Source organism: Anser anser (genome assembly GCF_964211835.1).
Source record: "Anser anser genome assembly, chromosome: Z".
In the NCBI taxonomy this organism is placed as follows: Eukaryota; Metazoa; Chordata; class Aves; order Anseriformes; family Anatidae; genus Anser; species Anser anser.
The window spans coordinates 47,051,874-47,073,854 of NC_139723.1; the positions used below are offsets into that span (position 1 = coordinate 47,051,874).

The following is a 21,981-nucleotide window of genomic DNA, read 5'->3' on the forward strand; positions in this document are numbered from 1 at the left end:
GCATGACAAAATTGCGTCCAAAATTCTGTCCAAGATTGTCCACATTGTGTTCAAATTTCTTCATGACAAATCTGGTGGCTTTCTACAATACAGCTTTGTATTGTAGAGCTCCACCACAGCTTTGGTGGACAGGGGCAGAGCAACTGATACCATCTACCTGGACTTGTGCAAAGCATTTGCACTGTCCCCCATGACGCTCTTGTCTCTAAATTGGAGGCATACGGATTTGATGGATGGACCTCTCAGTGGGTAAGGAATTGGCTGGATGGTTGCACTCAAAGAGTTGTGGTCAACAGCTCAACATCAAAGTGGAAGATCAGCAACAACTGGTGTATCTTGGAGGTCTGTATTGGGACTGGCGCTGTTTAACATCTTTGTTGGAGACACGGATAATGGAATCAAGTGCAGCCTCAGCAACTACGCCGGTGATACCAAGCTCTGTGGTGCAGTTGACAAGCTGGAGGGAAGGGATGCCATCCAGAGGGACCTGGACAGGCTGGAGAGGTGGGCCTGTGTGAACCTCATGAGGTTCAACAAGGCCAAGTGCAAGGTCCTTTGCTGGACCTTTTTTTGGGCTGGGGCAATCCTAAACACAAATACAGGCTGGGTGGAGAATGGATTGAGAGCAGCCCTGAGGAGAATGACCGGTGGGTGGTGGTTGATGAGAAGCTCAGCATGAGCTGGCAATGCACACACGAAGCACAGAAACTGTGTTCTGGGCAGCATCAAAGGAAGCATGGCCAGCAGGGAGACAGAGATGATTCTCCCCTTCTACTCTGCTCTCATGAGACCCCACCTGGAGTACTGTGTTCAGTTCTGGGGCCCCCAGCACAGGAAGGACATAGACCTATTAGAACAAGTCCAGAGGAGGGCCAGAGAGATGGTCAAGGGGCTGGAGCACTTACTCTATGAAGACAGGCTGAGGGAATTGGGGTTGTTCGGCCTGGAGAAGAGTAAAGGCTCCAGGGAGACCTTATAGCATCCTTCCAATACCTAAAGGAAGCCTATGGGAAAGCTGGGGAGGGACTCTTTTGTCAGGGAGTGGAGTGATCAGACAAGGGGGAATGGCTTTAAACTAAAAAACGGTAGATTTAGATTAAACATTACGAATAAGTTCTTCACTCTGAGGGTGGTGAGACACAGGAACCGGTTGCCCAGAGAAGTTGTGGATGCCCTGTCCCTGAAGTGTTTAAGGCCAGGTTCAAGGGGACTATGAGCCACCTGATCTAGTGGAAGGCAATCATCATTCTGTGATGTATCTGGGGAAACGGGTGTTAACAAAAGTCTGTAATTTTAAGATGCAGTTGCCTACAACCCAGAGCAGTAACTGAGAATGTGTGAATTGTCACCATTCTGCCACTACATGTAGAAAGTGGAACAAGAATCTTTTGCATGTGTTACAATGAAAACTGTTTTAAAAATATATATATAAAACATAGCCAGATTGTGCAGATTAGAGTGATGTTAAAAATAAGCAATTAGGAGTTCACTTCCTAATTTTCTTAAAAACAGATGATTATCAAAAGTTAATATACACTTTCCAGGAATACTAACAGGAAAGTACCAATCCTTTAAGAAAGCATAAAACATTGACTCCAATGATTTTCACTTAGGAAAGGAGGTAGGGAAATAGGGATAGAATTCACTCCACACTCCAAGAACTTAGAAAAACAAGACAGAACTGGCACTAACTCAAGTGTGTTATATAAGTGAACAATAATAATAATTAAAAAGCTGTGAGAAACTGAAGTGAGTTGAACTGAAGCAGTGACAAATACCACTTTTGTTAGACAGGCACTATTGCGCCAATACTAACCACTGATGGGGTATTTTTGTTTTGCTTTAAACTGCTGCCTAACATCTACATAGTATTTAAACTGCTTAAAATTATGAAATTTTAGCTATTTCTTTCTCTAAACAAAATAGCTGAACCGAAACTCTGAAACACTATGATGCATGTGTAAGCTTGAAGGTAAAATTAAATTAATCTTCAGCTAAACATGAATGATGAACACACGTTCATCAAGATTAATACGAAGCAAAGTCCCAGAGTCGCAAAAGTACTTTTTTTGTCATAGTTTTCCGGTGGCTGAGTTAAAAAAAAAAATAAATAAATCTCGTAATTACAGACTAAGGATCATAATGAACACAAACTAAATGACAAGTAAAATTTCTATAGCTTACAGAATTAGCTACAAGTTTTGAGAGGTTCTAAGTAAATGCTTGTTCTTCACTTTCCTCTGCTCATTTAATAACTGCAGTGCTAACCACAAGAAATTTATTTTTGTCATTAGTATTGATGAAATAATTTTTAAAAATCTTACCTCAGTTATTTTTGGAGGAGAAGTGGTAGCAGGAGCACTTTCTGGCTTAGGAATGCTATCAATTAGCTCCAAGATACTTGTCAGCTTTTGGTCTGATATTTGGACTGAAAGTAAAGGCAGTTGTCCAGACAGTTTGAACCTGTTACATAAATAATCGATGTTATCGTATAACTATTTCATTCAGACATCACATTCATTTTCTTCTGAAAAATACACTACTCTTCCTGGTCAGAAGGAAGGTCATCTAACCATTACATTTAATACAGACACGTAACTTCTGTTGCACACAGAAGAGATCACTAATTAACAAATATCTAGATATTAATTTATATTTGCATTTGGTACAATGTCTTCTGGATGAAGGCTGCAAATAACTCCTGATTTGGTTACATAAAGCATACCATCCTTACAATCAGAAATTGCTCATTCTTGTTCGTATTTTTCATTTAATTACTTGCAGTAAATCACACAGCTAAGCCCTCACACAGTATTTTACAAAAAAAAAAAACTTTTTGCGTAAGAATGTTTGCAACCTAAAATTTCAACCTAAAATTACAATTTTGTGTACTTTCACAAATAACTTTCTTGAAGTTATGTATATTTAACCTGGCTCTAATATTATTTCCATGTTCGCTATGTAAACTAAATGTCATAGACATAAAAGACACAGGGGAATAAAATAACTCTTTAAAAATGTCATCAATAAAATGTATTTTAACTCTGTTTGAATAGACTTTTGATGATATGAAGTAGAACTGAATATAGTCACTGTCTTTTTAAAGACATAAAACGCATCCCAGTTCCTCACAGAACTGAGCAGCATAGAAAACTGTCTCCAATAAACTTATTATGTATTTATTCCAACAGCTAATTAGAACATATAAAAGAGGTCTGGTCCATTCAATAAGCCAACCATCACCAACAGCGGGCAGCAGCAGACGCTTAACACAGTGGATGTAAGGAACAGGACCTGTTGTTTCCTGTCAATTTCATTGTGCTCAACTCAAGGCTCAGTCTCCAGAGGAACATGGAGATAATGTGAGGGGAAAAAAAAATCCAAAGTTTTCAGTCACCCTCAACTAACTTTGAGATACAAGAGTAACTGGAAAAAACACTTCATAACTGAGCAAACCTGAATCTATACCGGTCAAATAGCAGCAGCAAGTTTCTAGGTTTTTACTATGTATATGTTTTTGATACATAAAGCCTGAAGGAATTTAATTTCATCTACTTATGATTTATGTTCATAATTCCAGTACTGTTAGAAAGAAATTTACACTTTTTGTTGTCCCCGTTTTTCTTCCTTTTTTTTTTTTTTTTTTTGTGTTGGGGGGGTGTGTCGAGGGAGGGCAGGGTAGGGGGGTTCTGGGACAGGGAGGGGGAGAGGAAGGGGGACAACCAGACAAGTGTGTAGTTGTACGATAAAGATGGATATCATTCTTTTTTTCCCATAGATTTATACATATATATATAGAGAGAGAGAGATGAAGTCTTCACTCTCATCTTTACTAGCTTTAAGCAAGACTACAGCAACTAGGATAAAGATTTCATATTGTAATCAACTGCACCCATCCTTTACTCTATGCCCTACTATTGCCTGCTAGTTGTTGAGGGAAAGGTCAGCTTCTGATGACTATTTGTAAAACGGACAGCCCATATATACCTGGCATAAGAGAGCATTTAGCAGACACAAGGCATAGATAATGCAAATAATTCTGGTCCTTTAAAAAAAGCTTTTAACATACAGAAAACATCTAGAAGTAGAATGCAGTTGTTCTCAGTTTGTGGGCAGCAACTGAGGAATAGAAGAGTTCGGTACTTCGGTCCATGAAGGAATCTGTGCAGAAACTTCTGCCATGGTTCAGACTGGCATCCTTAACATTTCCTTCTGTCTAAAGTAGAACCACTTTCAAAGCTCCAGTCATATATGGACATTCCTTCAAATAGGACGTATTTATTTTTTTAAATGGAGACTATATATTGTATAGTAGGATGCTCTCAACTTTGGTATCCTAGTACTACCTTCAAACACCTTCAAAAAACACACGACATTCTCCCAGTAACCTGCTTCACAAAATGGGGGAACCCTACAACCAGAGAAAACAAATAAAAAACTTAAACAGTCTACAAAATAACAGAATCTTATTAATGTTCCCAAAGATGAAAGCACAGAAACTATAAGGAGCGCTGCATCCTATTCTCAGAAATGAAAGGCAGATAATCAGATCCAAACACAGAGTGAAAGTTCATTTTAAGGGTAAAAAAAATATGAGCAGATGCCTTGATATTTTAAAAATACAAGTCAGCAATGAAAGGCCCTTGATCTAGTGCTCTTTAATCAATGTAAATCACATAAATTACTATTCTCATTCAGGCATCAATATAGAGACGTGCCTTCCTAAGCAAAGCCAGCACTAAGGCCTGGTAAATTCATTACTGTTTTGAACAATAATTCAACTGGATTCAAGGGTCTCCTGAAGAAGTATATGCAACATTAAAGAATCAAGAAAATACAACAATCCAATTACAAGCTTTTTAGGTGTAAGAAGGAGTGAGAACATGTGAGAAAAACAGCCCTGCAGACCTCAAGGTCAGTGCAGCAGGAGGTGCTCCAGGCACGCAGCAGCAGTTCCCCTGCGGCCTGTGGAGAGGCCCCTGGTGGAGCAGGCTGTCCCCCTGCAGCCCATGGGTCCCACATGGAGCAGATCTCCACGCTGCAGCCCGTGGAGGAGCCCCCGGTGGAGCAGGTGGATGTGGCCTGGAGGAGGCTGCGGCCCATGGAGAGCCCCCGCAGGAGCAGGCCCCGGGCCGGAGCTGCAGCCCGTGGAGAGGAGCCCACGCAGGAGCAGGGGGTCTGGGGGGAGCTGCCGCCCACCCGTGGGGGACCCGTGCTGGAGCAGTTTGCTCCTGGGGGATGGACCCCGTGGTACGGAGCCGTGTGGGAGCAGTTCTTGAAGGGCTGCTGCCTGTGAAAAGCCCCAACAGGCTCAGTTCGGGAAGGACGGCATCCTGTGAGAGAGACCCCATGTGGAGCAGGGGCAGAGAGTGACCGTGAAGACGTGGAGGAGACAAAGAGAAGTGTCAGGGACTGACTACAGCCCCCGTTCCCTGTTCCCCTGTGCTGCTTGGGGGGAGGAGGTAGAAGGGAGTGGGGAGGAAGGTGCTCTTAGTTTGCTTTCAGTTTCTCCTTTCCTTTTCTCCCCCTCTTCCTTTGAGGAGGGGAAGTGAGAGAGTGGTTGAGGTGGAGTTTAGCTGCCCAGCAGGGTTAAAACCACCACAATAGTGAGAGATAAAAAACAGGAACAATTAAAACATTTGTTGTTTTAACCAATTTGTGAGATAGATAACCAAATTTGAAAATTTGTCACACAGTCATAACAGGATATGTACTATCCGGAAGGTAATCCAAGTTCTCAATACTTCAAACTTCTAAAGAATTTGAAGCAAGAAGCAGCAGCAGCAAGCCGTTAAAGAGAAGGTCAAATCTCCACCATCATGTGAAGAGCTGCTATCCCAGCTATTTTGAGACTGGTAGAGGACTAAAGTATTACAGTATCATCTTCAAAATCCATCCTAGAATCATCTGGAGATTGAAGAAAGTAAAAAGTTCAGTTATGCTAGATTGGCTATTTGCTCTTGGTGAGGGTTAAGATGTTAGTTTTGATCCTTAACTCACTGTGGTATATGCTTATCACAATCAAACAGCTGTGAGATAGCACAGACACTCAAAGAAGCACCAGCTGATCTGCAAGAAATAATGCTTCAACAACAAAAGCAAGTAGTTAGAAACCTTTTACTGTCATTTAAGTGACCATATGAGAATATGGAACACAAATAACATACATTATGGAAAAATTTCTTAGAATCAGTCTTGACAGAGATAAACAGTCAAAAGGAAAAGCACAACTGGTATACGCTTCTCTTTGTGTCGCATGCCATGACAAGTAGTAATATGATACAGCAATAGGTGCTTTCATTAAGAGCAGACACTCCTTAACCCAGGTTATATTAGCATAACCCAATTACAAACCTACATTAAAACAACAGTCTGTTATATGACCACAGAAATGAAATCTCACTTTCTCTCCCTGGGCTTCCTGATGTACAACTCTCAGGAATCTGTCTTTTTAGTTCTCTTATCTAACCTTTTCCACCAAATAGAAAAGGTAAGGAGGAAAAAGAGTACAATGTTTTACCATGTCAGACATCAAAATTCAGAAGCTAGCTTCCCAGCTTTCCAGAAGGTGGCACCATTGTACCACAAAATCAATGCTCTGTATTCACAACACACAGCATCAGTGGTATGCATTATTTTACTTCTGAGTAAACAAATCCTAGATTCATAGAACAGAATACAATCATTTAGGTTGTAAAAGCCCTCTATGATCATATAGCCCAACCTTTAACCTAGCATTGCCATTAAACCATGTCACTAAGCTTGACAACTAGACGCATATTCTGTGAGTCTGTGTTTTGAAGACCTCCAAGGATGGTGACTCAACTACTTCCCTACGCAGCCTGTTCCAATACTTCACAACCCCTACAGTGAAGAAATTTTTCCTAAAATCCAATCAAGACCTCCCATGGTGCCACTTAAGGCCATTTCCACTCTTGTCTTATCACTTGGCGCTTGGGAGAAGAGACCAATCCCCACCTCGCTACAGCCTGCTTTAAGGTAATTGTAGAGCATGATAAGGTCTCCCGAAGCCTTTTCTCTAGGCTAAACAACCCCAACTCCCTCAGCTGCTCCTCCTAAGACTTGTTTTTCTAGACCCCTCACCAGCTTTGTTGCCCTTCTTTGGGCACACTCTAGCACATCGATGTCCTTCTTATAGCGAGGGGCCCAAAACTGAACACAGTACTTGAGGTGCGGCCTCACCAGAGCCGAGTACAGGGGGACAATCACTTCCCTAGTCATGCTGGCCACACTATTTCTGATACAAGCCAGGATGTTGTTGTCCTTCTCGGCCTCCTGAGCACACTGCTGGCTCATGTTCAGCTGGCTATTGACCAATAGCCTCAGGTCCCTTTCCACCAGGCAGCTTTCCAGCCACTCCTCCCCCAGCCTGTAGGGTTGCATGGGGTTGTTGTGCCCCAGGTGCAGAACCTGGCACTCAGCCTTGCTGAACGTCATACAGCTGGCCTTAGCCCATCACCCCTGCCTATCCAGATCCCTCTGCAGAATCCTCCTACCCTCGAACAGATTAACACTTGTGCCCAACTTAGTGTTGTCCGCAAACTTACTGAGGGTGCACTTGATCCCCTCATCCAGATCACTGATAAAGATATTAAAGAGAACTGGCCCCAGTACTGAGCCCTGGGGGACTCCACTAGTGACCAGACCAGACTGCAGCTGGATTTAACTCCATTCACCACAATTCTTTGGGTCCAGACACCCAGCCAGCTTTTAACCCAATGAAGTGTACACCCATCCAAGTCATGAGCAGCCTGTTTCTCCCAGAGAATGCTGTGGCAAACAGTGTCAAAAGCCTTACTGAAGTAAAGGTAGACCACATCCACAGCTGTTCCCTCATCCACTGAGCACGTCACTTTGTCACAGAAGATCAGGTTAGTCAAGCAGGACCTGCCTTTCATAAACCCATGCTGATTGGGCCTGATCACCTGGTTGCCCTGTAGATGCAGCATGATGGCACTCAAGACAATCTGCTCCATGAGCTTCCCCGGCACCAAGGTTACACTAATAGGCCTGGAGTTTCCCAGACACTCCTTCCAGACGGGCATCATGTTTGCTAGCTGACAGTTGACTGGGACTTCCCCCTGATAGGCAGGACTGCCGATAAATGATGGAAAGTGTCTTGGTGAGCACTTTTGACAACTCTCTCAGTACCTTTGGGTGTATCCCATCCAGCCTCAAAGACTTGCATATGTCTAAGTAGTTAAGCAGGTCGCTAACCATTTCCTCGCCAGTTATGAGGGTTTCACTCTGCTCCCCATCTACCAGCTCAGAGGACAGGGTACCTGGAGAACAACTGGTCTTTATGATCTTCACATTCTTCTCAATTTTCATTTCATAAATTGCCCCCTGACTGTGCTAAACATTTTTCTGCCACGGCCTATGCCAATTCTTATGCCCATAAGTGCCTAGCTAAAATCTGAATTTCTAATAGTTTTAAGAATGAAGTGTAAGCTAGTTTGTTGTATCATGATTGTCCTAAAAAACATATTATGTTGTAATGCATTAATGGCACTTCAAAAACAATGGAATTTTTAGCAAGTAGTGTCCTTGTCGGACATTAGTGAGGATGTTTTTTCCAAAATATATGCAGAATTATCTTTGCCCTTCTGTCTCAGTGGTCTTGGACATCAAATTTGCTTCAACAGTAGTAACATGAAAACGCCTTCTGAGTACAACTTCCATAAGCAATAACTTTTCTGCTAAATAAGCCTAAGTGTACACTCTATGCATTAAAAGCTCTTTCCTTGAGAAGAGATCTGAGGTAGATAAACAACACTGACAAATAACCTAAACAAAAGTAAGGGAGTAAGACAGCAAATCACTTTTCAAAGTATTTTGTGATGTTTATAAGAGAGGCATTGTAAGTTCACATTTCCCGTTCCTCCGTATTTCCAATGAGGACTAAAATGTGTATCAGAAAAACCTAATTTGGACTATGATTAGTATATTTAATAAAGTATTTAGGACCAAATGTGAATCTTAGAAGTGCGATACATGTGGCTGATGTAAAATAGCGTAAGAATTATAAATAGATACTTATTATCTTTTCTTCTCCCCCTAAAAAAACATAATTTACTGTAAAATTCAAAAACAGGAACTAGACTTACTTGGGCATTCTTGCATCTGTGACAACCATAGCTCTGCTAAATTCCACTTTCACATCCAAGGGCTGCAAGATATGTTGAGATGAGTATTTCAGCTTACGAGCCTCTTGCCAGTTTTCATCTAGAGGAACAAAAAAATCCCTAAGCTTTGAAACTGAATGATATTTCTTTCCATTACACATATTACGGAATTAAGGCACCTGATATTACTTAATATACGTTGTTAAAAATTTAGGTGACAGAGTCTCTTTAATAGCTCTTCAATACATGCATACTGTACAGGATCAGGACTTCAGACACACTGCAGTACTTAATACTTTCCACTGTTCACATCTAAACATCTACCCAAACAATGATGCAGATTTCTAAGGACTTAATTCTTAACATGCATTGTACTAGGAGTTCAGGCTTTGGATTCTCCTCCGGAACAAGAATTAAATGTCTTAGACTTCTTTGATTCTGACTTTTTCTACATTGTTAGTTCACAAACTACTACTAGAAGTTTCCCTCAATAAGGGATTCTGATCCTTTCTTTACCCTCACAAAATGATCATACCTGAAACTACTCATGGATTCTGCTTTTAATTTGGACGGAAGTCAGAAAAAGGCACTGAATGAAAATACATCATAAATTAATTACACTGTTGGAATAAGAGCAAAAGTACGTATTTATTACGCTCTAAATCAAATGAGACATTTTGGAATCTTCAAAAACAGGGGTTTTGGTTCATCTATTTAGCAAAAGATAAGGTTGGAATCTAAGACCTAGATGTATGTTTTGGAAGTTCTTAGTATGTTCACATGATGGAGTTTAAAATCTGAGTTTAAAGAAACATGTCCCAAAGATTCTCCACCGTTTCAGTTAAAAATACAAAGGTACATCAACTACTGAAATATTTTTAATCTATTGAAGACAGATTTACTTTTATGAATACTCACCATGTTTGCTGTAGAGTAACTGTATACTGGTGAGCTGGATATCAAAACTGTCATAAGCTCTTGACATTATATCTTCAATACTGCTTTGTCCTACTTTAAGTTCCGATAAATCAGAACGACTTTTGCTTTTCATCTTAAACCACAGTCACAAAAAAAAAAAGCAGTAATTAATTTCAAAATAGTCAAAGTAGTAATTCTATGAATACTTGATCCTACCACGACAAAAGATTAAATTTAAACCTTCATTATAAGGGCACAGAGTCTTAGAAACATCACAGCAGAGGAGATATCTAACACAAGCGGCTATATCAAAACAAAAAATGGGAAGTACTAAACATCATTTCTTCAAGGAAAGAAAGAAATTAACATCTATCAAGTTTCATACAATATTTTGTACAGAAGGAATTTATTTTAATTTCCTTTAGTAAGTGACTCATAATCCAGACAAGTCTCAAACTCTTCATAATCAGTAACATCATAATGTTCACTTTTCTATATACAAAAATATGGCATTAATCACCACAGTAGCACAATCTATTTTAAAATTTATCTATCTATTAAATTTAGGTGTGGCATTACCCTGTAACTTATTACACAAACTCTGAGTAAAACAGAAAAGGGGCTTTGGACCATTCATTATCAATGTTCAGTGTCTTAGCTTTAATATCAGTCATTACGTCTTTGATTCAGCTTTGGGTTACCCTTCTTTGGTGTCTTACATTTGTATGTGCCCTCTCTGCTGTTCATCTCCAATGAGATGTGTCTATCATCCTTAGAATGTCTAATAATTTTTGCACTGATCTTTGTTTTTGTCAGAGCCAGACAGTGCTCAGTGTGAGGTTTATAACAGTGAAAACAGTTTAAATATTCGTTTTTAAGACATTTCTCTTTTGAGTGCTACTGAATTATGACTACTTTCACATTAAAAATAATTAGTAGATTGAACACTCAGAATAATCACATTAATATTGCCTGGGCAACCTTAAAGAAGTCTAGGTACATATACGCACTAAGATACAATACATACAAATTCAAGAAACAACAAATCACATAAAAGCCAAACATTTTTGCTGAATTACTTCATCAGGTAAATACATACCTTAAGACTACCAAGATCCAAAAGGAGTAGATTTGATGTACAGTCATAGAATCCCTTTTGTGGAACAATTATGTATGAAGCCATGAGGTTAATTTTGAGGTCAAGAACTTTCTGGGTTTCGATAATATACAACAAACCTGAAAAACAACACAGTTAGTAAATATGAATAAATTAATCCACACAAAACCCACGGAATTAAAAGAAGCTATAAGAGAAATTCCTGCCTAACTTTAATGGAGCTGTGAACACTATATAACTAGTTCTTTTTCAGCAAGACCCATAGCATCTGGAGTTGAAACTATTGAACATGAAGAACAGATCCACGCTTCTGTAAGCAGAGAGTACATACACACCCCTCCTATCTGTACTCTCTGCATAGTTACTCATCCCCTTCAGCAGATCTCTTCTTTCTGCATGAACAGAGTTTTCATGCATGAAAGTTTTCTGCAAGAAGGAAGTTACTCCATCTCCCATATTGCTACTGCCATCTAATTATCATGTTTAATTATACATACAGATGCTCTTTAAATTTCTTCTGAGCCAAAAAACACAGGATATCTTTAAAAGACCCACCAAATAGATGACATGGTGATGGCGAACAATGCTAATGCAGAAGTAGAAACACTAATACAACACAGAAACATGCAATTCCAAAAAAAGCTTCATACTGAGCAGAGGTGAAATGGTAACTGGAAAGTGTAATGCAACTTGACAATTGCGGAGATAACCCATTGTGCTCTGCAGATTCAGAAATTAACTTGCTCCAGCAGCTCTTACTGGAAGTGTCCAACTGTGGTTGTCAAACTGCCCATATTTTTACTACTAAGATACTGACATTTACACTGATTTTGCTGACTAGCATCTCTATCCTGATGATCAGCAAGTGCAAGGTCTTGCAAAAAATCTGTTCAAAAATTATTCAACTGGTTGGGAGTTTCAGATTGTCAAAACGTTTGAGATCAAATTCTCTCTTCACCCCCCCCCCCCCCCATCTGAAGAGGAATGAGTAGCCTTGCTTCACGTTAGCACTGAAAACTGCCTTATGATGCAGCCACAACCCGCTAAATATTTACCAGATGAAACAAGTTAATCACGGAACTAGATGTAACAAGTGATCAAGATGACATCGCACTGCAGAACACCCACATCAGTAAGGAAAAGAAGTATAGTGTAAAGAGGTTAGATTTCAAAACATGAAGTGATTGTACAAAACACATAGGAAACTTTGTTGCTCAACTCAGATATTAAGGAAGAAATAAGTTAAAACTATTCCAACATTATCAATGGTTGTAGTGCCATAGGACAGATAGACTAGTCAATGAAGAATTGGATGACAAACACAGTACAGAATTTCCAAGGTAAAGTAACTTAGATTAATAAAAAGATTTTTTTCAGTTTTCAATACCTAACCATACTTGAGTGACTTTGAAGGTTCCAGAACAGCCTTTTTTATTTCCTTTGAAAAAAGAACTCAGTTAAGTGAGTCCATAAACTGCACTCTGGGAAACCAGACTTCTGTAATGCCTTTCAGTGGTACTGAAACTTATTATTATTTTGGAGTAGAGAGTTTCTTCAGCTCTATAGTTCACAGGTCCCCAGTATCTTCCAGCTATCTTTTACTGCTTGAAAGACACGTGTAAAATATTCTTTACTGAGAAGGACAGCAAGTCTGAACATATCAATGATATGATTCCTTTTTTTTTTTTTTTTAATTCTACCTCTGATCAGCAGAATACTGTGCTGCAAGGGACTATATTAATCTGCCTTCTTTCTTTTCTTTTTCTTTTACAAGCAACACACCACTTATTTTTAGAAATTTCAGTTGGGTTTTTCATTCATGAAAGAAACAAGCCTTTGGATTACTACTGGCAACTCAATATTTTTGAAGAAGTAAGAGTTACTGGTAGGGATATACCTCTGAAGTTATGCTATATCTAAGTTATAACTGAAGCATCGTAGCATTTCTTATTTCCAGAAATAAATGAATCATGCTCAGAATCAGTGTTCAATTATAATGAGTAGAGAGCCAAGCATATTGCAATTAAGCAATTTTTTTTTTTTTTCAAAATAATCTAAGGAATGACCTGCGATATCAATATATTCAATACTGCTGGAGAAGTTTCTGACAGGAAAGATGAGAAAGATGATCCACCTAACTATAGACTTGTTATTTTGACTTCAGTCCTTAATTAAACAGTATAAAGGCTTGCACACAGTTCAGCCAAAGAAGAACTAACAAGTAGAGATATAACTGATGCCCAATTTCATTCCTGATACTAGATTGATAAAAGAAATACACAGTACTTGAGTTTTCTATGATTTAACTTATTATTATGGAACGTTCATATGTTAATTTAAATATTAACATATTACAGATCTAAATGAGGTAAAACTCACACTGATTTTTTTTTTCTTTTAAAAAGAATTTATATGTGAAAACTCCCCTTAGCACCCTCTCCCACACACAAGTCAAAGACAGGACACTGAGCTGGACACGCCTCTGACCTATAGTGCCTCAGACACCCTTACTCATACAAGTTAATTCCACATATCTCAGTATTTGTCTCAAAGGTATTTACCATTTTCATCTGTATGTTGAAATACAAGACCTCCAGAGATAAAAATTTAAGATTTTTTAAGATAATTTAAGATTAAGAAATTAAAATGAGGGGAATGGCTTCAATGCTGAGTAACTGAAAGACAGATATAGTTTATATGACTTCAGTCAGTCAAGATCAAAATCAACATTCACCTATAAATGAAGAATGTGTGCTGAAAAGCAACAACTCTGAAAAGGATTTAAGAGTTTTATGAGACAACCTATATCTCAGTATCATCAAGAATAAGACACAATTAAGGTTATTTGGATACTCAGATGAACAAAAATGGAAAAACTGGAATTAAAAAACTGTTTTACCTCTGTATGGAATCCAACTGTATAAATATTGAAACACTACCTCAGTGCATGGAGCATATTTACAAAGGAAGTTGAAAAAGATACAGAAATAGAATTGTCCAATTCCTAGAACAAATGCTTTGTAACAAGATCAAAGCATTCAACTTATTTGTTTTATTACAAACCTATGACTTGGGTCAATGCATCCCCATAAAGAAAGATATTAAATATTTTCATACTTGTAGAATCTAAAATTCGTCAGAAGAGCATGCAGCACTTGCCTGTTGATGTTTTCTCACGAAATTCTTCAAGCTTCATCAAAGTTGCAGACGTCAATTGCTCTAAATGTACATTTTTTGGAGGCCTGAAGAAATCTACTAAGCTATTTATTGTTCTCTGTTAAAATAAAGCAACAATTAAACACGGCAAATTTAACAGAATCATAGATTGGTTTGGGTTGGAAGGGACCTTACAGATAATTGAATTCCAACTCCCCTGCCATGGGCAGTGACAACTCCCAATAAATGAGGTTGCTCAATGCTTCATCCAACATGGCCTTGAACACTTCCAGAGATGGGAATCCACAGCTTCTCTGGGAAACCTGGTCCAGTGCCTCACCACCCTCAGAGTAAAGAATTTCCTCCTTTTATCTAACCTAAATCTCTCCTCTTTTAGATTAAAGAGATTCCCTCTTGTCTGATCACTCCACTCCCTAACAAAAGAGTCCTTCTCCTGCTTTCCTGTAGGTCCCCTTTAGGTATTGGAAGGATGCTATAAGGTCTCCCTGGAGCCTCCTCTTCTCCAGGCTGAACAACCCCAATTCCCTCAGCCTGTCTTCCTATAAGTGCTTTAGCTCCTTGATCATCTGTGGCCCTCATCTGGACTTGTTCTAATAGGTCTATGTCCTTCTTGTGCTGGGGGCCCCAGAACTGAACACAGTACTCCAGGTGGGGTCTCATGAGAGCAGAGTAGAAGGGGAGAATCACCACCCTCGCCCTGCTGGCCTTGCTTATTTTACAGCAGTCCAGGATACAGCTTGCTTTCTGGGCTGCAAGCACACATTGCTGGCTCATGTTCAGCTTCTCATCAACCAATACCGCCAGATCCTTCTCAGGGCTGCTCTCAATCCATTCTCCGCCCAGCCTGTATCTGTGCTTAGGATTGCCTGAACCAGATGCAGAACCTCACACTTGACCTTGTTGAACCTCCTGAGGTTCACACAGGCCCACCTCTCCAGCCTGTACAGGTCCCTCTGGATGCTGTCCCATCCCTCCAACACATCGATCACACCACACAGCTTTATGTCATTGGCAAGCTTGCTGAGGGTGCATTCAATCCCACTGTCCATGTCACTGACAAAGATGCTAAACAGTGCTGGTCCCAGTACTAATCCCTGAGGAACACCACTTGTTACTGATCTCCACTTGGACGTTGAGCTGTTGACCACAACTCTTTGAGTGCGACCATCCAGCCAATTCCTTACCCACCAAGTGGACCACCCATCAAATCCACGTGTCTCCAATTTAGAGACAAGGATGTCATAGAGGACAGTGTCAAATGCTTTGCACAAGTCCAGGTAGATGACATCAGCTGCTCTTCCCCTCTCCACCAATGCTGTAACTGTCATAGAAGGCTGCAAGATTTGTCAGGCATGATCTGCCCTTAGTCAAGTCATGTTGGCTGTCACCAAGTACCTCTTTATTTTCCATGTGCCTTCACAGAGTCTTCAGGCGGACCCGCTCCATAATCTTGCCATGCACAGAGCTGAGACTGACTGCCCTGTAGTTCACCGGTCCTCCTTTTTTCCCTTTTTTAAAAATAGGGGTTATGTTTCCCCTCTTTCAGTCAGCGGGAACTCTACCACACTGCCACAACTTCTCAGATATGATGGACAGTGGCTTAGCAACTACATCCACCAGTTCCCTGAGGGCCAACAGATGTATCTTATCAGGTCCCATGGACTTACGCACCTTCATATTCCTTAGATAGTCTCAAACCTGGTCTTCTCCTACACTGGGTGGTTCTTCATTCTCCCAGTCCCTGCCTATCCCTTCTGGGGCCTCGGCCATGTGGCTACAGCTCATGCCAGTGAAGACTGAGGCAAAATAGTCATTGAGTATCTCAGCCTTCTCCATATTCTGGGTAACCAGGTTTCCCATTTCCTTCTGGAGGGCACCCACCATTTCCTTAGTCTTCCTTTTAACCCTGATGTACCTAATAGAAGCTTTTCTTGTTGCCTTTGACGTTCCTGGCCAAATTTAATTGCAACAGGGCTTTCGCTTTCCTAACCTTATTCCTGCTGCTCAGACATTTTCTCTGTATTCCCATCAGGGTTCCTGCCCTTGCTTCCACTCCCTGCATGCCTCCTTTTTCTGCTTGAGTTTGGCCAGGAGCTCCTTGTTCACTCATGCAGGTCTCCTGGTGTTTTTGCCCAACTTCCCCTTTGCTGGGAAGCATCGCTCCTGAGTTTGGAGGAGGTGATCTCTGAATATTAGCCAGCTTTCTTGGGCCCCTCTTCCCTCCAGGGCTTTGGCCCATGGTATTCTTCTACCAAGCAGATCCCTCAAGACGCCAAAAGTCCAGGTCAGCAAGCTTGCTGTGCCCCCTCCTCGCTGCCCTCTGAATGCAAAACTGCACCATTTCATGATCACTGCAGCCAAGGCTGCCCTTCAGCTTCTCATTCCCCACCAGACCCTCCTTGTTGGTGAGAATGAGGTCTGGCATAGCACCTCTCCTTGTGGGCCCCTCTATCACTTGCAGAAGGAATTTGTCATCAGCGCATTCCAGGGCTCTCCTGGACTGCCTATGCCCTGCTGTGCTGTCCCTCCAACAGGTACCACGCTGCTTGAAGTACCCGCCGAGGACCAGGGCTTGCATATGTGAGGCTGCTTCTGTCTGCCTATAGAGGGCCTCGTCTGCTTGGTCTTCCTGATCAGGTGGCCTGTAGCACACTCCCACTCTAAGGTCCCCTGTCCCTGCCCTCCCTGGAATCCTGACCCACAAGCTCTCTCTCAGCTCCTCACCCATCCCCAGGCAGAGCTGCAAGCACTCCAGCTGCTCACTGACACACGGGGTGATGCCCCCCTCCTTGCTTCCCTCGCCTGGCCTTCCCAAACAGCCTGCGTCCTTCCAACACTCCAGTCGTGGGAGCCATCTGTCCCACCACGTCTCTAATGCCAATGAGAACAAAGCCCTGCAGGCATACGTACGTCTCTGACTCCTCTTCTTTACTCCCCATGCTACTTGTGTTAGCACAGAGACATTTAAGTTGGGCCCCTGATGAAACTGACTCGCTGGCTGGAGTGGCTGGAATTCCCTTGTGCTGCTGCTCTTCAGGTGCTCTCCTGCTGACCCATGACCCTTCCCCAGGCTCTGGGTGTTTATCCCTGGCACTTGCATCAAACTGGGAGGAGTGGGATGGATTGAGGTTCTCCTCCCCTGGCAACTCTATTTAAAGCCCTCTTCACCAGCTTGGCAAGGCTATGACCAAAGATGCTCTTCCCCTTCCCTGGCAGGTGGTACCCATCAGCCCCCAGTCGACCAGGTTTGTCAGAGCAAGTCCCATGGTCCGAGTAGCTATTTTACTATTACGTAAGCTTTTTCAAGATACACCGTTCATTCAAATATTTACTTACTGCATCGTATATTATTTCCAGTGGCTGTGATTCAATTCTAAGCCTCTGATCTGCCTTCTCATCCAAAGGATTAGTCTCAAATGTTATGCTTAAGAGTGAGGTACTATTGTCTGAATAGACTGTTCGAGAAGATAGCAGACAGGGTGTACAGTTTTCTCGGGACATGCCCGTAACTTCAAGTGAGGTTACTTTCGTTTCAAATCTGGAGAAAAAAAAAAGAAAGATGAGCGGCATGTTCAGATGTAATATCCATATGTGCAATTAGATTATAAAAGTATAAAAGTACAAGGAACTGAAAAAAAATCAAAACACCTGCACATCACCTCTAACCATCCTCAAATATAAATAGCTTAGTCTAAGGATATCTGTATATCTGTGTGTTACCTGTTCTTCATTTCATTATCTTTTGTGTCTATTAGCCACACTTGAGTAAAGTGAGTAAGAAAGGGAATCCAAATTATTCACCTCACATTTTTCATGAGAAGAGGTGTCAGGGTAGGGAACAAAGATGCAAATGGAAGTTCTGTAGAATGAGTTCAAAAATTAAATGGCAGTGTTTATACCAGGGAACACTGACACAAAGAGGAGTGGGTTCCAGTGCAGAGAGTAAAAGAGAATCCACAAGAGGTGTACAAGATTAATAGTCTCATTACTGCTGGATAATCTGGAGTATTCTTTTTAGGTTTGGGATTTATTTTTCCTGTCACCCAGACTACCTCTTTAACAGTTCTCAGTTAAAGATCTTAATGTCTCAACACTCAAAAATGTTTCCCTGTACAACTGTAATATTTTCTCCCTTTTTCTCAAGATGACAGCATGGCCATTTAGATGCTCAAGAGACTGAACAGAAACGATGCAAGCAAAACATAAACCAAAAAATATTTTTAACACTATGCAAAATCAATATTATCTTAGTATAACCTAATATGCCCCAAAGCAAAGAGGACAAAGTTTAAAACATGAAGCCTATCCTTCCCCAGAATTTAAGTCATATTTGAAATGTAAATCAAATATTTCACATATCACTGCTTTTTGTCCTCTAGTGTGAGAACGTGAAAACAAGTCAAAATCATCAGTTACAGTTTTCTTCTGCAAATCTAGAAATTGAACTAAAAATGGAAGAACTTTTCAGTCATGTTAGAATAGAATAGTTCAGCTGGAAGGGGCCGTCTGCCAGCCAGATGTAGCTCCATTCACTACAACCTTTTGAGCTCTACCATCAAGCCAGTTCACCACCTAGAGTAGCATGAACCCATTCATCTCACAGTTGGACTGTTTGTCCAGAACACTGTGAGGGACAGTATCAAAGGCCTTACTGAAATCCAGAAGGACTACACCCACTGCTTTCCCTTCATCCACCAAGCATGTGACCTTATCATAGCAGGAGATCAAATTATTAAGGCTTGATGCCTTTACACCAGCAGTTATGAGATAACTTTGTTCAGATTAAGTTTCAAAAGGAGTAACAGACATTTTTCAAGGCAAAAAAAAAAAGTTAGTAATGGGATTGCTTGTGTATAACAATTATAAACTGGTTAAACAGAAGATGTGTATTGGCACAAAAAAATCTGAAGATGGAGAATTTAGTTCTGGAAACAATACCCATTCACTTGGTCCACTGGTTGCATGAAGATTCAGCTCCCTAACTGCACAACAAATCAAAGTGAAAAACGGAAGTTAAACGTCATTAGAGTCTTATAATGTCTGTTAGCCATCATCAACGTTGCATAAGAAGCAAAAACAGTTTGACAGAGAAAGCTCACCTTATTGCTTGTGCACCTGGCCGTTGTGTGAATACCGTACTCAAGCTATCTAACGTAAATTTTACCAGCTCAGGGGTTTGCTTGTTTTCTCTTATTGATATAGACATGCTTAATAGTTTCACAGACAACTTCATGGCTTCATACTAGATAAGCAAGAAAAAGTGAATTACAAAATACATTTGAACAAAGCTTATGAAGTGGTGAAAATTTTTCTAGTACTACAAGTAGCTTTCACCCTAGCTAGTAACAAGTAATCCCAAATAGTTACTATGAAGAGGCAGGGTTAGAGTAAGGGTAGACTATGCTTGCAAACATATGCCTTTGATATAGAGGTCTCTGTATCACATTTTGATAAAAAGGGTGTTTGACAGAGCTGGAAGGCAGTCTGTTGTACTGTGCATGGTATCTCACCTAAAGATGACTTATCAGGCTATTTCTGAATGGTTCAAAGATGTTCTTCTTTCCCATTACAGTCCTTCAATCATCTCTTTCCTTACCTACTCAGCTAGTCCAATCATCTCTATCCTCATCTACTCACCCACTCCGCCTATTACAATTTATGTTTAAGAGTCTAGTAAAGCAGTTAATGTACTTTCCTTAAGAGTTTCTGACTATTGTAAGAGGATATATGAAATATTTCATAATTTAAACAACAATATACTACTTATATGATTTTATTCTAACTTAATTGGGCAAGATTTCATTCTGAGCTTTTCCAGAATATTCAAAGTAAGCTCTATAACCACTCTCATGAAACTACACCTAAGTATGTTCCGTTCAAAGGCAGCAGGCAGTAACTTAATTTAAAAGTGTCATGACATTACTCAAATATAGAGACAGAGTTTCAAGTAATTTGAAAAGCGATACCCTATAACCCTTAGATTTTGGCTTCTAGTATAAAATTAGTAGTTGTTTAACATTATATTTATATCTTACTGATTTTGGAAGCGTTGGATCCACAGCTGTTTCACTATATCCAATTGCTGCATAAAGTTTAGCTTTCTCTTCAAGTGTCATCAGCTCTTCAAGACCTGTGACATGCAATAGGTTAAACACAATATAGGTATCTGAAAAACACAAATATTGCTATATATTTTCAAGTATTTGGTAGGTAGCTCTGCAGCATATGGTAGATAGGCCAACAATGCCCAGAATCAGTAAAAGCAAAAAAATTACGTTTAGAGTAAAGTCTTAAGTCTCCTAAATTGCGCTCTAAAATGCAGTTACACATGTATTTTGAAATATTTCATTTCCTACCTTGCTAACAAAGCGAACACCTTTCTTGGCTCGACTTCTGTGTTTCAGAACATTTATTAGGTGCTCTGTACTTAAGTGAATCATACTCTAATACACTGCATGAAATAGCCAAATTAGAAAAATAATGGAAATAAAATTGCTTACATTCTGTTAACTGTTACTGTTTTTTTAGCATTTCAACCCTCCCCCCCCCCCCCAGTATTCTATGCGGACAATTGTTAAAACTGGGAAAGGAGAAAGCATGAATCAAAGACAGTTCAGAAACAGCTATGGAAGGAAGTACAAGATATCACTGTAATAAGTAAGTTATAACCTCATCAGCAAAAAAAAAAAGGGGGGGGGGAATAAGAGAAAATGCAAATGCCAAACAACTAGTAGCCCAAGTGTTAAAAAAACCTCTGAAATTGTTTTTAAGGACCTATTATTCTAATAAGTAATTTTCAATAACAGAAAAAAAATAGCAATAAATGAACATACTTGAACCCTTTACTTCTTGTTTCTGTTCCTCCTTTTTTTCACCTGACCAGCCCCATATCCAACTAAACCAGCCACCAGAATTTTCATCATCTTGTTTCACTCCTGGTCTGTATATTTTTAATCCAGCTTTAGTTGCCTGAAATTATCAAACACATGCAAGTAATTTTCTTCACGCTTCTGTCTTCTCACTTGGATAAAATCAATCACCTTTCTCAACAAAAAGAGTGAGTAAAAGTTAATTGATTTTAAGACAATAAATGTTTCTTACACAGATTTTCTCTCTAGCTCTCCCCCACACACAAACACACACAAAACCCAAACACTCCAACTTTACGTGGTTATCTGCATTAAAACAGTGCCCTTAAAAAGAATAATTAAAAACACATGTGAGCTACTAAATAGTTAGCACAGGGCAAATTTTAAATGATCCCTATATTTTTCATTTCAAGGTGGATGTCCGAAACAGCATGGAAAAACAAAAAATATTACTTCAGTAATAAAATATTTACTCTGAAGAATAGAAGAACACATTTCTGGATCTGATACATGTAACTACAACAGTACAAATGCCCTGCCTTCTCCCAGTTTGATTATTTCAAAAGCTAGGAGACATCTTGCCTGATGTCAGTGATGACTTTAATACTGGGTCCTCATAGAAAGTACAACCTACATCACGAATTGACCACAGGTTGGCATAAGGGATGGCAAATGCACATCAAGCAATCCAAGAGACAGATTAGCTCTCAAACCATAGCAGAGCATACCATCTAAGTATTTTTGTGACTAATAT

The 21,981-nt window shown here is 40.1% G+C and overlaps 1 protein-coding gene across 3 annotated transcripts in view; it reads right to left on the reverse strand.

Annotated features, from left to right (window-relative positions):
* VPS13A (vacuolar protein sorting 13 homolog A) overlaps window positions 1-21,981 on the reverse strand; it is a 119,016-nt gene that overhangs the window by 77,774 nt on the left and 19,261 nt on the right. For all 3 annotated transcript variants that reach the window (XM_083817643.1, XM_083817642.1, XM_083817644.1), the window contains exons 15-23: window positions 21,192-21,327; window positions 20,394-20,488; window positions 19,458-19,600; window positions 17,695-17,896; window positions 14,341-14,455; window positions 11,164-11,300; window positions 10,065-10,197; window positions 9,129-9,246; window positions 2,325-2,463 (exon numbers count right to left, since the gene is read on the reverse strand). In XM_083817643.1, coding sequence (XP_083673769.1) covers window positions 2,325-2,463; window positions 9,129-9,246; window positions 10,065-10,197; window positions 11,164-11,300; window positions 14,341-14,455; window positions 17,695-17,896; window positions 19,458-19,600; window positions 20,394-20,488; window positions 21,192-21,327 — 1,218 coding nt within the window. The remainder of the gene's footprint in view (window positions 1-2,324; window positions 2,464-9,128; window positions 9,247-10,064; window positions 10,198-11,163; window positions 11,301-14,340; window positions 14,456-17,694; window positions 17,897-19,457; window positions 19,601-20,393; window positions 20,489-21,191; window positions 21,328-21,981) is intronic.